The sequence below is a fragment of the Cryptomeria japonica genome, chromosome 1, assembly GCF_030272615.1.
Source record: "Cryptomeria japonica chromosome 1, Sugi_1.0, whole genome shotgun sequence".
In the NCBI taxonomy this organism is placed as follows: Eukaryota; Viridiplantae; Streptophyta; class Pinopsida; order Cupressales; family Cupressaceae; genus Cryptomeria; species Cryptomeria japonica.
The window spans coordinates 230,690,359-230,712,107 of record NC_081405.1 but is presented as its reverse complement, the minus strand read 5'-3'; the positions used below and the strand labels follow the sequence as shown (position 1 = coordinate 230,712,107).

At 36.7% G+C, this 21,749-nt stretch overlaps 1 protein-coding gene across 1 annotated transcript in view; it reads right to left on the bottom strand.

Annotated features, from left to right (window-relative positions):
- The window catches only part of LOC131035339 (mitotic spindle checkpoint protein MAD1), a 301,909-nt gene that overhangs the window by 159,825 nt on the left and 120,335 nt on the right, over positions 1-21,749 (bottom strand). The window contains exons 8-10 of the mRNA XM_057967016.2: positions 13,969-14,140; positions 2,011-2,148; positions 1,721-1,924 (exon numbers count right to left, since the gene is read on the bottom strand). Coding sequence (XP_057822999.2) covers positions 1,721-1,924; positions 2,011-2,148; positions 13,969-14,140 — 514 coding nt within the window. The remainder of the gene's footprint in view (positions 1-1,720; positions 1,925-2,010; positions 2,149-13,968; positions 14,141-21,749) is intronic.

Below are 21,749 nucleotides of genomic sequence, written 5' to 3'. Positions count from 1 at the left end.
TATTTTAACTAAATAAAGACAAAAAACAATAAAAATAATAAAAACAATAAAAGGGAAATTTAAAACAAATTACAAGTATTCATCTTTTAATAAAAATGCACATGTAATAAGCTAAAAATTTCCCTACAAAGACCAAAACAATGGACATCATTAAAACTTGCAGTTTGAAGAAAATTCTCCACTTGTAGTTGGGATTTTAAAACCCGAAATTGAACGAAAGACATAGCAAACGAACCCAGAATGCGACGAAATTCGAAACTTAGTTCGAGGATGGACTGAGGATTAAGCCAGTCCAAGGATTAGTCGAAATTATGACTCGGGAAGCATGCCATAGAGTAAAAATTTTCATTTTTTCACAAAATTTCATGTTATGGTCCATTTTTGGAAACAAAAATGAGGACAACAACACTACAATCACTTCTCTCGCTAGCTCAAAATAGAAACCAACAAAGTCCATTATACAAAAATTTTAAAGGGTGAATTAATCTAACACACAAATAAGACAACATTTAAAAAATTGAATGACTAGAGCTGCATACAAAGCTACAACTTAGATGAACAATAATGTCAGTTCAAAACCTTAGAATATTCTTCACTTTCAATTCAATAAAAGAAATCTAAACACACTGATCACAAATACATGAAACTCATCTTAGCACTTGAACAATTATTTTTTCAACATAAGAATAGAATTAATTGTTATTCTGAAAATTCTATGCATAAGCACTTATTTATAAGTTTAAAAAAAACTGTATTTTAGAATTTCAGATAAACATGAAATAATCCCAAAAAACAAGTATTTAAAGCTACCAAACTTAAAATAGTTGGAAAAACTGAAAAAAAAAGTACTTTAAAGAAAAATTCATAAAAGAGTTTTTAGATAAAATCTGACAGCAATGAGATTACCGAAATTCGACCCAAAAATAGATTCCTTGTTGACTATAGAATTAGCTAAAATTAGCTAGTCTAAAAGTTCCTTGAATATGTATGTCAACCACTGAAAATCACCTTCAAATCTTTGGAAAACCTTGGAAATGCAGCTTCTTGTTTACAAAATCTCGCCAAATCTTATGCTTAAATACTCCTTTCAAGGATGAGAACAACACTCTTTTCTATTTTTAATTATTTTTCTATCTTTTGGCAAATCATGCATGGGCACACACTTTGGGAGTCTCTACAAAGCAATGAGATGAAAACCATGTACTTTTGACACTATGAAAATTTTCATATTTTTGCTATAGTTTGAAGTTGACCTGCTCAAACTCCTCCAGTTTTCACTTAAATGACCAAAACTCACTTTTGGACCTGCTAACCACTTTTTTCACTTAAAGTAAAAACTTTCATCTAATTGAAAGCTTTCCTACCAAGCCCTTCCACCCTTCACTTAAGTGACTAAGAACACACTTTTTACCTGCTAAACAAATTGAAGAAAAAAATGTGCTACTAACTTTGATTTTCAGTATGACGATTTCAAATCACAAGAATAAATTTATAACATGATAGATTTACTAATACACTTCAAAAAAGACTTACAGAAAATACCCATAGTTGAAATAAGATTTTCTAGCCCATTTAGAAAATCTTATCAAATAATCCGTGTAGCATTACACAAAATCAAAATTTCACACCAAAGTGTTAAGCTATGTTATTCAATCTTGTTTGTTTCACAACACATCAATTAATAAAAAAAAAAGATTTTAATCTCTGTATAAAAAAGCACCTTGGATTCATACGTGGCAATCTCACATCTAAGGCGATCCCCTTCACGTTCTAGAGCTTTTATTTTCCTTAATGCATCATCAACTTCCTGAGCAAGGAACTCCGACTTGCGACGTTGACTCTTAAGGCTTTCTCCTTGCTCGATTAAATCTTGTTCTAATTGCTTTATGTTACTCACAGACCTTGAAAGAGAAGCTTCCAGTTCCTATATGGAAAACAGTAATTTTTGGCACAATTTTACTTTCTTTTAAGATCTCAAAGTAGCTACAAGTGAAAGGCCTTAAATTTTACCTGAATCCTCTTATTCTTTGACTTCTCAAGAGCAGATGCATCCCCTAATTTCTGTCTTTTGAGTCCAACTGCTTCCTCCTCATCATATGAAGAAATTATTGCCTTCAAGCCATCCCTTTCTTTGCTAAGAAGTGCAATCTGTAATTAATGGTGATAATAGCAAAGTACACTAGTCATTTAGAAATTAGGATGCTCAATGGTTACAAGCATAAATATCAGCAAAAGGAACATTTGAATATCGTACCTAGCTGCAAGTTTTTTGTTTGACAAACTTTATAATATCCAAGAATTTAGATACAAGCCATAAGAAAAGATGCCTAATTACAGTTAAAAACCATTATACAGCAATTTAAAACACCAATTGGCCCAACAATAGCTGAAAAAACATGAAATGTATTAAATGAATGTATTTCAAAATTGATTGTGCATTAGATGCATTCCAGACCAGTTTTCTTCAAACTAAGAATGCAGAACACATGAATCAAACTACAGATGCAGTTAGTGTTTAAAAGAAACCCTGGGATTTTCTCTATTACAGATCACATAATATTAGAGTTATATATTTTCTGGTTGTGAGATTCACAACAACAACGAATTCCAAGACATTCTTTTCAAGTGGACTAACTCTAATTTGTTGTGCCATTATTCCATCTACTTGTGACGCTCTAATTATTGCACCATCATTATTTTTGAGATCGAAGTTCTCCAACAAAAGGAGACATGTTATACAGCTCACCAAATAATTAGGCATAATATAGAAAACCTGTAGGGGCCTTAAAGCCGGGTCTTCAGTGGTGAGAACAGAGAATAAGAGGGAAAAAGAAGATTTCAATCGCATCAATACATCAAGGATGGGTCCAATGAGTACTACTGCCCTCACATTCCAAGAGAAGTAGAGCACTGGATTGAGATGATTAATAAACATGTCATGTTGAGACTCCTCTTAAACCAAAGATCACATCTCCAATATATCCCAATATAATGTAACTTTAATTACTGTTTTATATTGTAACTACTGCAAGTTGCACTTTGTATGGTGTTCATTTTTACTTAAACCCGAATAGGTGATACACTATGTAGTATATACGATTAATCATTAGTCCATATACCACTACTTTATTTATCCACTGGAGTTAATATCAAGATGCATATCTATCTCAAACTACATGTTTGATAAAGAAAATATATATATATTTGTATATTATATATGATTGAGTTGTTTTCTTTCTGTTCAGGTTCTAATGGTGATTTTATTGTGTAGACTAGCAGGTATCGGTTCTTTGCTATTCCATACCCACCCAATGAATCCCTCCCCGTGTCCTAGCTGTATATTCCATTCTTCTGCAAGTTTTGTTGTTTTGTTGAAGGAAAATTCTTTTTGTGCTTGCTAGGTAACTTTATTTCTAGGCATACAAGAATCTCCAAAACACTGACTGTACACTGAGCTATCTTTTTGTAGCCTCTATAGGTAAGGATTTTTTCAATTCTGTGAGCATGTTCTAATAACAATGCCTACATAATAGGAGGCCTTCCTCTTGCTTGTTTGAGAAATTGATTATAGCACACCATTATCTTTTATGCCTTTGAGGTTGTTGAACGGTGAGTTTTAGATTTTTTTACTTTGCTATTAGTGCATGTTTTGGAGTTCCATTGCTTTAAGGAGACCATTCAGAACATAATTAATGTTAACCAAAGCAAAGTGTATGGTGATTTCAGCAGATATTTAAATTGGTTTCTATATCAATAAAGAGTTTGCCATTACCCTTTGTGACTTGAGGAGATGCATTATTTCAGTATTTCTTATAAAGAATGAAGTGAACCACCAATTTTAAGTGGTGGAGAGTGATGAAGAGCAATAATACTTTTATGTTCATTGCCCTGCTAGTTATATTTATCTTGGTAGAATCAGAAGCCATGCAGAGTGGATTCTCCTCCCTTGAGCACTCTTCATCAAAGGCTGTATTCACTAGACAATCATTTTCAGAGGGATGGCTTAATGTTTCTTCTGAACAATTTTGGAAAGAACTTCCTTGAATACAAAACACTGTTATTCTTCTGTAAAATGTTTGTGAAGATTGATGGCTCACTTTAAGACATTTATGCTAGCAAAAGGAGAAAGATGCATTTATAGATTTTTCCAATAGCCATAAACTTCTTCGTATGCTCATGATCAAACTTAATTTGGGATTGCAAAAGGAGATGTCAGATCTGAAGGATGTCCTGAATCGCACACAATAATGACAAAGTACCTATCCTAGCTGCTCTCCAAACACAATTCGGAGAATTTTTAGACTGTCACTGACATTCTCTCATCCCTAAACATGAGAGGATGGCATCACCAATTGGAGGATATTTATTTCTAGGTTGATAGCACGTAATTTCACATGGATAAGAAAATGGCATAACTCATCTTCATTAAAATAAACTAGATGCCAAAAATCATTATTACAATTGTCACGAGATGGTCATCGAAGTATTCCATAGCCTTAGTTTGATGGCACTAGGAAAGATAGGAATGTCTCTGACATACAGAAATAATTTGCCACTTTACAAAACAATCTGGGCTAATCTTTCTGCCATTAATAATGTCTTTTCTTCTGTCTTTTGATGCCTTCAACTCCTGACTCACAACACCACATATCCTTATGTTTACATAGAATGAATTTAATCCTGACATGTATCACTGATTATCAAGCCGGTGTTTTAGATTTCTCCATTTATGTGACACCTTGGTTTTGCTTCATCCACAAAGGAATTTGAGATCCACATTTATCGTCAAGGTGCTTTTGTGTTATTTCTGGTATTCATAGGCAACCAACTATTTTGAAGATGGTTTAGAAGCAGCACCATCATTTGATATCCCTGGATTTGTAATGTCCCCATTTTGAAATAGGATTTAATAATAAATGCTAATAATAAAATTAAAATATAACAGAATAAAAATAAATTAAAATTAAAATATAAAAGAATACAATTAAAATTTAATTAAAATTTAATCAAGTTTAATGAATGGTCAAAAGGCATGAAATGAAAGTTGTCTCCCTCAAACATGAGATATAAAAGGGAGAAGAGAAATTCAATCAGCAACTTTGAAGCTCAAATGAAATCTCTGGAGAGAACAGCACAATTCTGAATTAGAGGTTTTTTGTCTTCTAATCTAGTGATGGAAATTAGGGGATTTTTAACCTCCAATCACCAGTGATAGATGAACAGGATGTCCAATGTATTTGAGGGAATGTAATAATAACAAGAATACATCCTTTGGCCAAAAACCTTACTTATATAGCTCCTTGAGTGCCCAACGTTTCCTTCGAAAAAGAAGTCTTTACACATTGTCAAAATGCTTCTTCCATTGCCAATTATTATAAAGAAATTGTTGTGACCTTTTCACACATCACCCCAATGCAAATGGGAACCCCCTCTTTTTGTAGCTTAGTAGTTTAGTCGTTTGCTTAGGTTTAGTTTTTCTAGCAGTAGTTTTGAGTCCCAAACTGCAAGGTTTATCCTTGGTGATGTGATCGAGTCACCTGTCCAAAATCCATGAGTGAGCTTCAAGATTGTAAATTGAGGGCAATATTGTGAGAGATTTCAAAAAGTGCAAAAGGTTGTCAAAAGTTGACAAATGTCAACAACAATTCCTATGCAGCAATGAGATTAAGAGCAATACAACAATAAGAATAAGAGGACTGCTTATATTAATGTATGTTTTACTAATTACCAATGGGGTGTGATTACAACCAAACAGCAATTAGTTATTAGTAAAGAGGAACGGGAGTTAGGGACTAATTAAGATACCAAACAAGAGATTTAATGAGTGAAGGTGCAAAAGACATGTGGGAAGAGATGCCACTTGTAAGAGGGTTATGACCAAACAAAAGACACAACCTTTCACTTCCCCTTGAAGGGTATATAAGCCCGATCAGCATTCAAGGAAGGGGGAACAAGGAAGAAAGGAATATTTCAATCTTCTCACAGCAATTCTAATGTGAACCCAATAATGGAGTGAAATAAAGTCATTTCACTATTAATAATCTGCATAAGAGAAGATCATTGGAGAAGGGCAGATCATTATTAATTACTGGCAGATCCTACGTGTTGTGACGTTTTCACACATCACCCCATTGCAAATGGAGACCCCCTACATTTTAGGCCCTTCCAGTCTTTTGGCTTTGTTTTTTGGGTCTTTTTGCAGCAGTCTCGTCACTCTCTCCGCTTTGCAAGTGCTTGGGGGTCATATAGATTAAGTCTGCTTTTCGTTTGAGCAAATTTGGTAAAGTCTAGGACTCGTTTTGTTAATTTTAGAGTTTCTGCCTCCAGTCCTAGATTTTAGGGGTTTCTTTTAGGGTTTTGGAAAAACTAAACTTAGAGCTGGAATCGGTACCCTTCAAGGAACCTCCCAAAAAATTTGAGCGATTTTTGAGCACTTACTATTTTTAGTAAGTCTATTTTTAGTAAGTTTCACTGCCTCCCGGATTGGTCTAATTTTGCCAAAAATCAAACTTACTATTTTTAGTAATTTCTATTTTTATTAAGTTTCTATTTATAGTAAGTCATTCATGTATCCTGTCTAGGGGTCTAACGCTGACACTTTAAAGGTTTCTATTTTTGGAAAGTTTGTTCTGATAGGACCATTCGAGCAAGGTGACAAAGATCAAGCATTTGCAACCATTTCTAATTCTGGAAAGTCAAAAAGCAGACAGAGAAAACCAAAAGATGGTTGAGTGCTGGAAGCCCACTCCTGAAATGGAAAGCTCGGGAAATTTCTCTCTGTCTGGAAAAATCATCCCAAATTCTTATATCATGGCCTAATCCGAAAGGGGCTCAAAATCCATCCAAGTCCGGAAGAAGCATGGAAAGACAAAATTCCTCCTCTCAGGCAAAAATCCACCCAAGGCCAAGGACAGGTTCCAAAATGGAGGTCTCATGGAGGATTCACAAATTCATTGAATCCTCCACCAGTGAGAAATTCCGCCCTACTCCTCAACTGGGCGCCAAAATGAGCAAGGCATGGAGGATTCACAAATTCATTGAATCCTCCACCAGTGAGAAATTCCACCCTACTCCTCAACTGGGCGCCAAAATGAGCAAGGTATGGAGGATTCACAAATTCATTGAATCCTCCACCAGTGGGAAATTCCGCCCAAGGTGAAGGACATGCGCCAAAATCAAGGAGGCATGGAGGATTCACAAATTCATTGAATCCTCCACCAGTGGAAAATTCCATCCAAGATGAAGGACAGGCACCAAAATCAAAGAGGCATGGAGGATTCACATATTCATTAAATCCTCCACCAATGCAAAATTCCGCCCTACTCTCCAGCTGGGCACCAAAATCAAGAAGGCATGGAGGATTCACAAATTCATTAAATCCTCCACCAATGCAAAATTCCGCCCTACTCTCCAGCAGGCGCCAAAAGAGAGGGGTCATGGAGATATCAAAGGAGTGATGAATTCCTCTGCTCATGGAAATAGCACCTTAGGGTAATGGAAAGGGCCAAATTGAGGGGTACTTGGAGGCATGGAAAATGATCAAATTCCAAGACATGGTAAACTCCATGCCTAAGTTGGAAAACTGAAAAAATTGACTAAGGCATGAAAATCCAAGGGTCAAGGAGGAATGAACAGAAGCAGGAAATCTCCTCAATAAAAATTTTGGAAAATCTATTTTTAAACATCAAATCTCATCAGAATTTCAAGATTTTTGCAGATTTGGATCCGTAAGAGAATTTTCCATCTCCTAGACCCAGGGCCTAAATTTTAGGAAAGTTCCTAAAAAATAGGAGACGTGAAAAATCTGTCAAAATGCTCCCTGTGGAATGATGAATTCAAAGAGCACAAAAATTCCTTCCTCAAGGAACAAAATTCCAGAATTTCTTCTCCAGTTCCAAAATGTGCCCAAGGTTGGAAGCAAGATGTAAAAATCAAGGTTCGGGAAGAAAGGTTAAAAGAAAAAAAAAAATTCCTTCCATAGGGAAGAATTGCACCCAAGAAGAAGAAATTCCAAGAAAGGTAAAAATTTGGCTAAGTGTCGGAAATTCCTTCCTTCAGGACAGAATTCTAGGAAGGTGAAAAATTGACTAAGTGGTTGAAATTTCTTCCTTCCGAACATAGTTCTTGGAAATCATGAAAATTGGCTAAGGCATGAAGAATTTCCTTCCTCCGGGGTAAGGAACAAATTTCTTTGCAAAGGAGAATTCCTTCACAACATGAATTCCAAGCTGGGATGAATTGAAGGTGGAAAAAACAATTTCTAAGGCAAGGAAGAAATCAAGGATGAATTGAACAAGAAATTCGCCCCCCCAAGGAAAAAATTGAAAAATCCATTCTCGAGCATCAAGAATCATCCGAAATTGAAAATGATGGTAGACTTGGAGTCATGAGGGAATTTTCTCTCTCCTTGACCGTGGAACCCTAATTTGTGGAAAATTCCTAAAAAAATAGGAGATGGTGGAAAATCATTAAAAATCTCCTCCAGAGCAAGGAAAGTTCGAGAAACTTCAAGAAAATTCTTCATGGATCAAATTCTTCTCTCCTGAAGTTTTCTCTCTCCAAGGTTTTCTCACCAAGTGGCAGTCGAGTCAACGCTCGCTGAATTAATGAAGCATCTCTTTGCATGCAGCAGTCACATTTATGGCATTATGGCAGATTCCTTCTACAAGCAGTCGTCATGTTCTAGAGATGATGGTGCATTTATGGCATCATGGGCGATTTTTGCATTAGGGTACATTCATTGCATAGTGGGCACTTTTTGAATGTAATGGTTAATTAATGCTTTATGAGTGCCATTTTTGGAAGGATTGTAATTAATTGGATATGGGCTTGATGGGGTATTTATTTTTGATTCCCACCTTGTTGCATCTTGAGTGGGGAATTGTTGATGTGTTTTTTATGCACATGCGAACACAGAATAAAATACCAAGGTATCTTATCCTCTCTTGAACAAAGTTTCCTCGAATGCTGAAGATTTTGCCTAAGGATCATTCGAGAAGAATCCAAGGTTCTTATATGTAAGGTCTCTACGTGTGGATAAGCTCAATTTGGTCTGATGTGATTATGCTAGAATCACAAGGGGACTTATGTTTGAGTGTCTGAGCGTTTAATCTACTGGAATTTGAATCCTATCTACTGGTTGGAAGATAAAGAAATATCAAAAGATACAAAGTTTGGAGAATCTAATCTAAGACCTAGAATGCGAGAAAATGGATGAACAACTAGGTGGAGTCCTACTAGGCTGGGTCTCACCATTAGATTGAACAATCTGACACCAACTCAGTGCGATCTTCTAAGGGATGCTTCGAATATATTCAAATCATACACCATCAGACACTGATCACCATTCAAGTGAATGCGTGAACAATAGACGCGTAACGACTTGAGATTAAGCTCATTCTATGTCAGTTGACCACGCAGGGCGCACTTACAGTCAACAAGAGGCTAGTGGTTTGGACTAGGCAGATTCCACGTGAGTGCATTCAATAACTTCATTCAATCTAATTAACCATCATCTAAAATGAAGATTCAACAAGAAACCATGCATATTGCAAAGAAACGACACATTTCACCATAACTTCAATGAAAATGGAGTTCATTTACAATCAAGGCAACAATGTCTTGCCTTCTCTTCCTACTCTATTCTAATTACTATTCCACTATTCTAGCTACTAACTCTTGGCTATTAGCTATTCTAACCTCTATTAACCCTTTACAAATGAAGAGCCAGAGCTTTATATAGAGAACTCTTTACAATTCAATGGCTCCAATTGATTTAGAATCAATGGCTAGGATTACAAGATGAAAACCCTAATCAGGGTTTGTTACAACAAACTCCTTTAGCCAATGAAATAATTACATTCAATATTTGTGAGCCAATAGGAAATCGGGGTAGGTGCCTCAAAGTTTGTGCCATCATTAGTGAGTCAAGTACATTGAATCTAGACATGCCGAGGTGGAGATATCTGACTGGAGGAACAGTGACTGGGATGCCACCTTGTCTTGCGTTTGTGCTTGGTCAAGGAACATTGTATTTCTTGATATTCAATTTGGTGATGCTGAGATGCTAACTTTGATTAACTCTTCTAAAACTATCTACTTCTTCAACGTACCCTTGCACTGACTTTGGTTGATCCTCTTTTGCCCTTGATGTAATTGATGGATGACGTACCTCTCCTTGACTCTCATGTGTTTGATGAGGCCTTCTCACGATCAAGTCACTCCTTCTTCTCTGGTAGCATACTTCGCCTTGAAGTGCTTGTAAGATCCTTCTTCTCTGTCGTCCTGTGATTTTTCCATGTGGTAAAATGAAGATCTTGAGGATAGCTTGCAACTCCTTGAACACTTGAAGTCTTCCAACACTTTAGAAGCACGTTGAGTCCTCCTCCACGCATTTGAGGTGTCTTTAATGATGATGGAACTTGAATAGGTCGTCGTTGTCTGTTCTTCCTTCTAGCCCGGTCTTGTTGATCTACAAAACAAACCAAAAGATGATTAAGTATACATAATATATTTATCCTAACATGGCATTTCTTACCTTAAATCATCAACAAGAAGGCATTAAGATCAATTTCGCTTTAGGCCCTCTGGAAGGACAGGCCCTATAATGAAATTCGCTCTAGATCCTCTCCAGGGACAGGACCTATAATGAGATTTTCGCTCTGGACCCTCTACAAGGTACAGGAGCGAATTTAGCAATTTCACTTAATTCCCTAATCATAACTCATTCTTCAAGGCATTAGACTTCATAATCGTGCTCCTTCTAGGTATAGACAAGTTGCTTGCTCCCAAAAAATTGCTTAGGAACGGGGTCATTCAAGGGCCTAGGCAAAACAAAAGGCCTTCTAGGAATTTCGCTCTGGACCCTTTGGAAGGGTCAAGAGCGAAATTTGCATTTTAGGTCAAATTCTATCATCTCATTGCCTCAAATCACTTTTCAAGGGCAAGTACACATCAATCCTTTCCCAACCATGCCTTAGGAACAAAGATCTTGGTTTCAAACACGAGCAAAATAGAGGTTTTAGAAAATTTCGCTCTGGACCCTTTGGAAGGGTCGGGAGCGAAATTTGTATTCTTGGCTCAAATTCATCACTGCCTTCACCTCAATTTACTTCTTAAAGCAAGAAAATATCAATCCCCCCTCAACCATGTCCTAGGAACAAAAACTTTGATTTGAACAAGGAGGAAATATGTGTTTTTTAGGAGAATTCGCTCTGGACCCTTTGGAAGGGTTGGGAGCGAAATTCTTCCTAGGCTCAATTTATTCATCCATTCATCCTTTCCTTGTCTTGAATTTAACTTACTACACCTCCTCCCATCACCATCAAGTCAATTTGCTATCAAAACAAGGTTCATTTAGTACAATAGGCAAAATAGAGAGTCTTTCTAGGAATTTCGCTTTGATCCTTTGGAAGGGTCAGGAGGTTAGAAAGAATTTCGCTCTGGACCCTTTGGAAGGGTGGAGCGAAATTGACATTTTGGTTGATTTTCCTTCACAAAACTCCATTTCTCATCCTTTTCTCATCAAAACAAGTGTTTTGCCTTCAAAACATGCTTGGAAATGAATTAGTCCATAGGTTTGAGCAAGATATAATGTTTTATGAAGAAATTCGCTCTGGACCCTTTGGAAGAGTCAGGAGTGAATTTGCTCTTTTTGGCTCAATTCTCATCCTTTTTCACTTAGCTTTTTTCTAGACTTGATCTTTGATCCTTTTCTCTTCATGCATGACCACCATTCAATGTCCCTAATGAAGAAATCAGGTCATTTGGAGAATTTCGCCTTGGACCCTTTGAGAGGGTCAGGAGCTTAGACAAATTTTGCTCTGGACCCTTTGGAACGGTCGGGAGCAAAATTTGCATTTTGACACCATTCACCTTCTTTTCAAATTTCCTTCCATCATCTTCAAGTGAAATTGCCCTCAATTTAGCCTAAAAAAAGATCTTTTGGGTGTATTAGATGAAATAAGGAGTCCTAAGAATTTCGCTCTATACCCTTTGGAAGGGTCAGGAGCTTTAAAAAAAATTCGCTTTGGACCCTTTGGAAGGGTCAGGAGCGAAATTTGAGGAATTAGCCTTAATTCTTCCTTCTTTTCACTCATCTTGCTTTAGACTTGTCTTTTTGAATCCCTTCCTTGCCATTTATGTCCACCATTTAATGTCCCTAGTGAAGAAATAAGTCATTTGGAGGATTTCGCTCTAGACCCTTTGGAAGGGTGAGAAGCTTAGAAAAATTTCGCTCTGGACCCTTTGGAAGGGTCAGGAGCGAAATTCATCCTTTTGGCACAAATTCCTCATAGGACTTCATCTCACTTGGTTGCAACTCACTCACAAATTTTGTTCGATCTAATGGTCCATATTGGTGATCTGAAAAACCTCTACACACCCTTTGAAGATTGCACTGCCTTCACGTAGTTGTGCTTTGCTAGCAAAGTGAAGCGTGGTTTGATTTTGCATGAGTGATCCTGTCTCTTGTTCTTAGAATTAGATTAACTTTAGCATAGTTCCCTCTACTCTACTGTCATTTACTTTCTACATAATTCGAAAATCTTGAAAAAAATCCAAAACTAGGCCTTTCATTGCAAAACATCCATATAGAAATCCTTGAGCTTGCATGAGTTTATCACCTTCTTCAATTGTACACATGTAAGGCCCCTTGGGTTAAGAGAAAACCCATCAAACAACTGAGTCACGTCCACGCACTGGAGGAACCTTGGAATTAGCCATTTGAACTTTATGCAATCTTAGGATACAGACTAATTTTGATCAAGAGAGGATAAAGTGACCGCTGGTAACTTAATTTTGTGTTCGACGCTGTCATAAAAAACACGTCAACACTACGGATCGTATTAATTTACAGGCAGATAATATATAATTACAAGCAATCATTGCTATTACAACAGATTGGCATGATGTATCTTTCCTATGAATTAAATACTTACTTACAGTCATATTATACTTGAATTCAACTAGGAATAAGGGCTTATGAATGACCTATAATACAATATGTTTCATTTGTTCTTATATATATAAATTTAATAGTTTGATATGTGTTAGTAATTTTATTAATTTACTTATATAATCATAATACTAGAGAGATTAGCATATTAAAGACCTAATCCTTAGCGATTCTATATTGCCCCTCATTAGAGTAGGTTGGTTTTGTTAAGGGAAAGGTGGAGTTATTCCATCCCAAAATAGGTGAGCCCCAAGAGGTGCTATGGATGGGTGTTCCTGAAACCCTTGGGCATATTTGTGAAGGTGGTTTCCCAGTGCCCTAACAAGTAATTCCACATCCTCTATCAGGGTTGATGATTAGATTAGGAGTAACGATTGGGGGCTAAAATATGGTAATTATCACTTGCATTATGAATATTAATTGTTCCTCAGTATTAATAGTCTAATTTAAGGCATAATGATGTATAGTGAAGTATGTTAATTACTGGGAAACAGGCAGCCTCCTAGTAGGGGACATTTATTAAAATTTAGCTTATCATCAACAATGGATATTGAAATATCTCTTTTATATATTTTTCTATTTATCTCTTTAATTATACATGATTTTCTTTGTTCATATAGTTTCAGACCATATTCCAAACCACTTGAAATTTTGGACATTAATAGGCCTTTTTCCTTATCAAACATTATGAATTTTTTGGACATTGTAGTTGTAACTGGTGTTAAATTACATTAAATAGTAATTATAAATAGATCCTGGCTAAAGTAAACAGTACCTTAAACATATAGGATATTAAAATTTCATGGTAGTCAACATAATACATTTCTTGCCATAACTTTCTCATTCTGTGATCTTAAATGGAAGTAAATTACAAAAGCATATGATACTAATAATACATGTCAATTAGAAGAGCATCATACATGTTCTTTAATTAATACTACACATCCTTGCAAACCGCAATAATGTATGATTTATCAAATAGAACTTATTTCACATATTTAACAAATTATCACCTTTCGTTCAAGCCTCCCAATATTGCTCATTGCCGCCTCCACTTCTTCTCTAGCTGAAGCAGCTTGTTTGTTAGCTTGCAGCCTTTCATACTCCTCTTTTTCAAGTACAGCCTTGAGCTCCTTCAACGATATAGCCATCTCACCAACTTTTGCCATATTTCCCACTGCTTCCCTGAATCAATTATGTAAAATGATTGTTAATGGTTTATTATAGACATGTGAGCTTCCTAAATTTTCATTCAAATATTCATGGACAATGCATGGCAACTACTTTTCACCAAGAAGTCCAAAATCGACATGCGCATGAGGCAAAAAGTAGATCACTAATGCAGTATTGATGCTTTATATAACATTATAACAAAAGCATAAGGATTCTTTGAATATAATTTACTCTGCATTTTACATAGCAGAATACAGGGCAACTGTTTAAACTCTAAAATGCAACAACTAAAGACCAATTCACATTAAATCAACCAATTTAATACTTCTGTAATAAAGAAAAAAACACAGAGTTACAAGGCAATCTGCTAACTCCTATCAGAGACATGAAATCAAAGATATACTACAAAAGAGCGAACTTGCACTGACAAAAACAAAAAGATAATCTCATACACAAAAGCCCTCTGTTGCAAGGAGCTGCAGATGCACAACAATGTATGCAGAGCTTACATGTACAAATCAACTTCTTGGTTACAAGGAACATGATATGAGAAAAATTCAGAATAGTCAATAGTAATATATAACACCCACAAGAGCCCACTCATGATGTTCCATACAGAAATCCCAAGGTACCCGAGTCATGGCAAATAGTCAGCAATTTATATTCAATAAATTCATGTGACCACAGGATGATGCATACTAGCTAAGCAGAAATCTGTCACCTAATGCCATTGAAAGTTCATCTTAAACATTATAAGTCAATATTGGCAGACCTCTAATGTCCACCTCTAGATATTGAAATTGATTCATGGTCAACAAAATAAATGAATAGATCGAATATTGTTCCAGCAGTGGAACCCATCATCTTTGGTTACTATGTGCAAAAAACTCTGGCTACTATGTGCAAAACTAGTATTTAGTGCCAAATGCAGTCATCACTTTGGTCATTGCTTCCATCTGGGAAAATGATCCCTATGCAATAATTTTCTAACCTTAATATCAACTACTTAAAAAGTATATGAATCCTTTGGACATAAAGGATCCAGTAAGACTAATCAATTACCTATTGCCTCGCCATCAACCCAGTGGTGTGCTTGCCTTCTAGTTTGGTCACAAATTTGCCATTAGAAGGAATCCCAGAGTCCAAATACTTGTAGACTGCGTTGTCACCTATATGCCTGCTCCTTTCTTGTATTGGGGTCATAATTGCTGAATGTCCTAGACAAATCCCTTCACACCTCTATTAATAAATACCACCTTACATGAGGTTTAGTAATGAACCACAACACGCTTGCCTTCACTATCATCTACTTCCACTCTCGTAGCTTCCCTTTCCTATGAAAAGGTCTTGGGCTACGAATTGATTCTAATATTGTCAAATCCTCAATCACATTGGCAATATGGCAAGATAGAATTGATCTGCATTTAAATAATCAACATTCACCTCCTCCTATTACATTTCAACTTAATCTTGCATCATTTTCATGTTATGTGGCAAAGGTGGCAACGAACCCTAGTAAAGGAAACTCTATACTATTTTACACACTCGTGACTTTTCCATATGTGGCCTCCACCATCTGGAATTTTGTCAACAATTGTAATGTATTTCGACAATGCAGATTTAAGATCCAATTTGATCCACTTCTTATTGTCTTCTAATTCTCTAACAGTAAATGACAATGCCATAATTATATCCTGAATCCTATATTACTTAAAATTTTAATAATTATAGAACATAAATAATTATAAATTGGTTTATGTATTGAATTTTAATAGATTATAACTAAGATACCCGTTCTTGGCAAAATGGGTTGGGTTAGGGTCCTAGTTCTTGCCCGGTCCTGGTTCTCCCCGGGTTCTCCCTGGGTTCTCTCGGGTCCTGCCCAGGTGGTTGCATTCTCTGTGGGTTCTGCCACGCAGAGAACCCAGCCACCTAGGCAGGACCCGGGAGGAACCCAGGGAGAATCCGGGCGGACCCAGGAGAACCAAAGCCTGTGGGTTCCCAAAAACGGGGCCCACAAGTCATAAAAATACAAAAAAACAATAAAAACCACCTTTTTTAATATTTTTTTAACATCTAAACCCTAATTTCGCCCCTTATGATGCATGAAATGCATCAAAACATATATATAATTTTGATGTTTGAAAATATATATAATGTATAATGTATATATATATATATATATATGTGTGTGTGTGTGTGTGTGTGTGTGTGTGTGTGTGTGTGTGTGTACGGGCGTACCCGTACCCAAGAAAAAAAAAATGGTCGGATCCGCGAATCCGTACCCGAATATGAAACCCCGTATCCGTACCCGAATCGATAACTTAGGATTATAATATATTTAATATTCAATATTTTAAGTTCAATTTTACAAGAATATGCAAAATAAAAATTAATTCAAAATAACTTTCACATTTTCATTTAAATTAATTTTAAAATATAATAAAATAAATATTTGTAAATATTATTAATTAAAAATATATTTATATATTTATATATTTAATATTCATTATTTTAAATTTAATTTCACAAGAATATGTAAAATCAAAAATAATTCAAAATAGCTTCGAGCTTTCACACCTAAATTTAGATTAATTTTAAAATAAAATAAAATAAATATTTGTTAATATTATTAATTAAAAATATATTTGTGTATTTAATATTCATTATTTTATATTTAGCTTTACAAGAAAATGTAAAATTAAGAAAGAATTCAAAATAACTTTGATCTTTCACATTTGAAAATATGTTTATATATAATATTCATTTTTTTTAAAGAATATGCAGAATTAAAAAATAATTCAAAATAAATTGAGACTTTAACATTTAAATTCAAACTAACTTTAAAATAAATATTTGTTAATATTAAAATTTCAATATAAAAAATAACTTACAATTTCACAAAATATATTTTCACAATTAATTTTTAAAGAATACTGAAGGTAGTGCTGAGGGGGCTATAGGCACAGCTGGAGGTCTTGGTATTCTTTGGAACTAATCTCTATATAAAGGTTTGAGGTTCTTCTCCATTAAAAGAATTTTGTCCATCCATTTATGAAAGATGTCGAGTGCCAAAATTGCAATTCAACAGTGAAAGTAATAACAGCAAGAACACTAATTTCGAGGTAGCAATTAAGACTAGCAGTAGACATTTGAAAATACAGAAAATTCGAACAGGAAGCTATTAAATATTTATCAAAATATGTTTATAGGAAATCTCTGATCAAAATAATTCTGATTTACAAATGCTTAAAACACAAGCCTTCAAATTGTGATCACGTCCACCTGTTACTGTCAATCCGTATTTGTGATCCGTTTGTCTGCCTTGTGTCTTCCTTTGTGATGGACGGATCTGAAACTCACACCTCTGGTATCTGCTTGTTGTTGAAGAAATCGATGAAGGAATTATCAGCGTTGGAAGCCGCTGATATAAATATATTTTCAACAATTGATAAGTCAATAGAGGCTTTGAATGAGGGCTGCAATATTGCTGGAATTGTCATGCACAATGCTTTTGCTCAATTCTTCCCTACTGCAAATGATACCCTTCCTTCAGGTTTCCTGTGAACTGAGAGACTGATCAAAAATTACCTTCTTTGCAATGCTCAAAATGAATTCCTCGAAGAGTTTTCCCAGATCCTTGCGCACAAGATAATATTAAGCTCCACCTAAGATTATTTCCAACGGCAATGTTCCCAATCAAATATTTATTTCGAACTTTAGCCTTCACCACAAAGAAATCTTTTACTTGGAGCCCATAAATATTTCTCTTCGATTTATATGAAACCCTCTGTTGACACGGCTCCGTTAATACAACCAATACTAATGTAAATCACCATAACTTCAGATAATATTAATTTTCCAATCTTTAAAACGTTTTCAGCTCCTTAAATAACATTCAGAATATAAAATATATCAATCACCCGACTATAGAGCAATATACAATCAGGCCAACTCTTATTAATACGGCAAGTTTCTAAACTGCAATAATGCAAATAAAATATTATATGAGCTAAACTTCAGTCAAAGCAATCAGATTATATCTCTAATATTTAGCTGTCCATTCTCTGACAAAAATATCCATTTTTGATGCAAATAATAAACCACTACAAATTCCTTTATTGATAGAACTTATCTGTAAATTTGTCTCCAATGGAGACATCACAAATTTGCCTAGTTATCAACTCCGTCATGAATTCATCTCTTGGAACGGCCAGGTTTTCATCCAGCTCTTCAATTGAACTCCTGAAGGTTTCCGTCTCCAAAAATAACAAAAGCTTATCAAATTCCAAGCATCTCCAAAACATCACCAGTAACCCCTTATAAAGATCTCCAGAGGATCTAGAAGATAGGCTGACTTGCTGGAGAAATATATTTACTAAAGTGACATTATAATTATTTTTTATTACTTTGTTATTATTTAATTAAATTAACTAATATCAAGTCATCATTTGAATATTTTATTTATTTTTTTGACAACCTAATAAAAATCAATTTTATTAATTGTCAGTTCAAAATTGGGGACATTACAATCCTTCCAGCCCAAACATTGTTTGTCCTCAAACAATTCTCTACTGCACCACCAGGGTCCCAAACTAGCCATTTGGAAAACACTATATCATTCCGCTACTCCACTCTAATGCAACCCACAGTACTGAACCCTACAACAGTATTATTTTGAAACCTTCCCACTATCAAGATGATTAATGGATTACAAATCATCAAGCTGCATGTTATCACAAAAGCTTGCACCCTGGCTGAGTTATCAACTAAGCAACCTTGTGAAACATGGAAACAACCCCGAAGTGTGGGACCTTGCGCAAGGGGGTTGAATCTCCGAGAAGGCCGGCTTCCTTCTCACTCCAGGTGCAAGTGTTGAACCAACTCAACACTTCAAAACTAATTCCTAAGCCTATCCTAACAATTTTGCAGAGGTAAAGGGAATAGAGAATTGCTTGAAATAAGAGGAGGTGATGCACCAAGAAATGATAGTTCATCTCCCCACCCAAAATGGCCCAAGGAATCAACTGAAAAGCCTAAGAGATGCACAAGCTTCAATTGCATGAGTGACCCAAACGCATGTGTGGAGGGTGGAATTTTTTAAGTGTTAAGAGGGGAGAAGGATTCCCACAAATTCACACTCAGAAAACCAATTAACACAGCATACATGTGAAAGGAAACCATGAACATACACTTATAATGAAGGTAAGAACACATACACATCATACATAAGTTGAAAGAAGGCAAGAATATAGATTTTCAATTAATCATAAGGCCAAAGGCCAATCTTACAGTTGCAGAAATGCAAAAGATCACAAGTTTTCAAGAGAAGAGAAGAGCATAAGAAAGCTCAAGGCAGAAGGGAGAGAACCCTTTGCAATGAGGCTTAACAGCCTTATATAGAAAAATGGGTTACAATGGTGATCATGACCCCTGCATGTCATTCTGGAGGTGCAGGGAAGTGCATGCACTTGACTTGTACATGCAAGCAACCTAGCCATACCCACAAAGGCCAATCCTGAGAAGGTGGATTGACTAACCTTCCAAGGTCAGGCATGACATAAGTCACCAAGCATGGCCCCGTACCTCCCTTGATGGAAATCTTGCCAAAAACATTAAATGCACCCCTATGGCTCCACAAAAAATGTGCCCAAGTCACCAAAACTGTCGGAGCATTTAAAGCCTTGAGTGTCGATCACGCCATCCAGAAGTGTTGCACGCCAGAAGCAAGTTTAGAAGACTTTGAAGACCGAGGTCGCCGTAGTTGGGGAACTTCAGAGACCGGAGTCACCGTAGTTGGGGAACCTCAGAGACCGGAGTCACCGTAGTTGGGGAACTTCGGAGATCGGAGTCACCGTAGTTGGGGAACTTCGGAGAACGGAGTCATTGTAGTTGGGAAACCTCGAAAACCGAAGTCACCGTAGTTGGGGAACTTCGGAGACCGGAGTCACCGTAGTTGGGAAACTTCGGAGACCGGAGTTCCGGGGCTGAAGAACAAGGAACTTGGGAACCTGGGGGTTCCGGAGTTCCGGGGTAGAAGACAAGGAACTTGGGAACCTGAGGGTTCCGGAGTTCTGGGGTTGAAGGACAAGGAACTTGGGAACCTAGGCGTTCCGGAGTTCCGAGGGTGAAGGACAAGGAACTTGGGAACCTGGGGGTTCCGAAGATCCGGGGTAGAAGGACAAGGAACTTGGGAACCTGGGGGTTCCAGAGATCCGGGGTAGAAGGACAAGGAACTTGGGAACCTGGGGGTTTCGGAGTTCCGGGGTTGAAGGACAAGGAACTTGGGAACCTGGGGGTTCTGGAGTTCTGGGAACCTTGGGGTTTCGGAGTTCCGAGGGTGAAGGACAAGGAACTTGGGAACCTGACAAGACAACACTTCACACTTCATAATTACATTGCTTTTCTCCTTGATCAACTGGGCAACGCTGGTCCATGGAATCATATCTCTGATCGGTTCTCACCGATTGACCAAGGGTGTCATAAAATGACAACACTGCCCATTCATCAAAAATGAGGATATAGAAGTATCTCAACAAGCTATCAGCAACAAATAACTCTCGAACTGCACATGATCTTCTATGGATGTGCAAAATATCCATCATAGGTGCACGAAAATACATATCAGTCCATCCTAGGCTGCTGATGCAAACCCAAACAACACCCATAAATCTGAAAATCAGACTCTTGATTGATGTGCTTTGCACACACTCCCCGTCGCCGACAGGGTCCCCCTTTCTCGTTTTCGTCTAGCACCCGCTAGGGCCCCCGGTGTGGGAAATTTTGATGAGTTCACAGAGGAGATGCAGCAGTTAGGAATGTGAGGAGATGATCTTGCAGGAGAGTGAGCCCACCCACTTCCTTAGTCCTAAAGAATTCGCATCGAGAGTTGAGCATGATCTCCTTCGTAAAGGGGAAGATGAATGAGGAACCATGTGAAGTGATAGCAATTGTTGTCGAATTGACGACACTCATTAGCAAGTTGAGAGCCTGAGGCAAGAATGCCTAAGGCAAGTCAAAATGTGCCTTTTGACAAAATTGCAAAGTAAAGGGTGAGTCCGAAGTGAACCAAATAAGTCGAAAGTCAGCCTAGCGGGCCGAAATATGAGGAACAAGGCGTTAACAGTGTAAAAACTCCCAAACTCCTGATTTAACCGGAATCCCATTCATAATTTAATGACAAAATTCTCGCAAAGAGGCTAATTTTGGCCCAAGGAACCAAGGAAAGAGACAAATTCGAATATCGGCTAAGTAGGCCGAATTGCACAAAAGAGACATGTTGGCATGTTTTTTATGACTACGTCGAACACAGAATAAAGTTGCCTAACGATCACTTCACTCTCTCTTGATCAAAGTGCGATTGCATGCTAAGATTGCAAGAAGTTCAAACAATTGACTCCAAGGTTCCTTTATGCTATGGGCATGACTCAGTTGGCTGATGTGATTACTGGTAATCCAAGGGGCCTTACATTTGCATCGTTCTTTCACTTCTTTGTTTGTGGTTGGAACTCCATCATCGGATATGGCAATTCTGCGATGCTACTGCTTTGAACGGACAAAACTGAAATGAAAGTAAAGGGAAAGGGTTTAGAAGGATCTAAATCTACTCCTATGGGCAGTG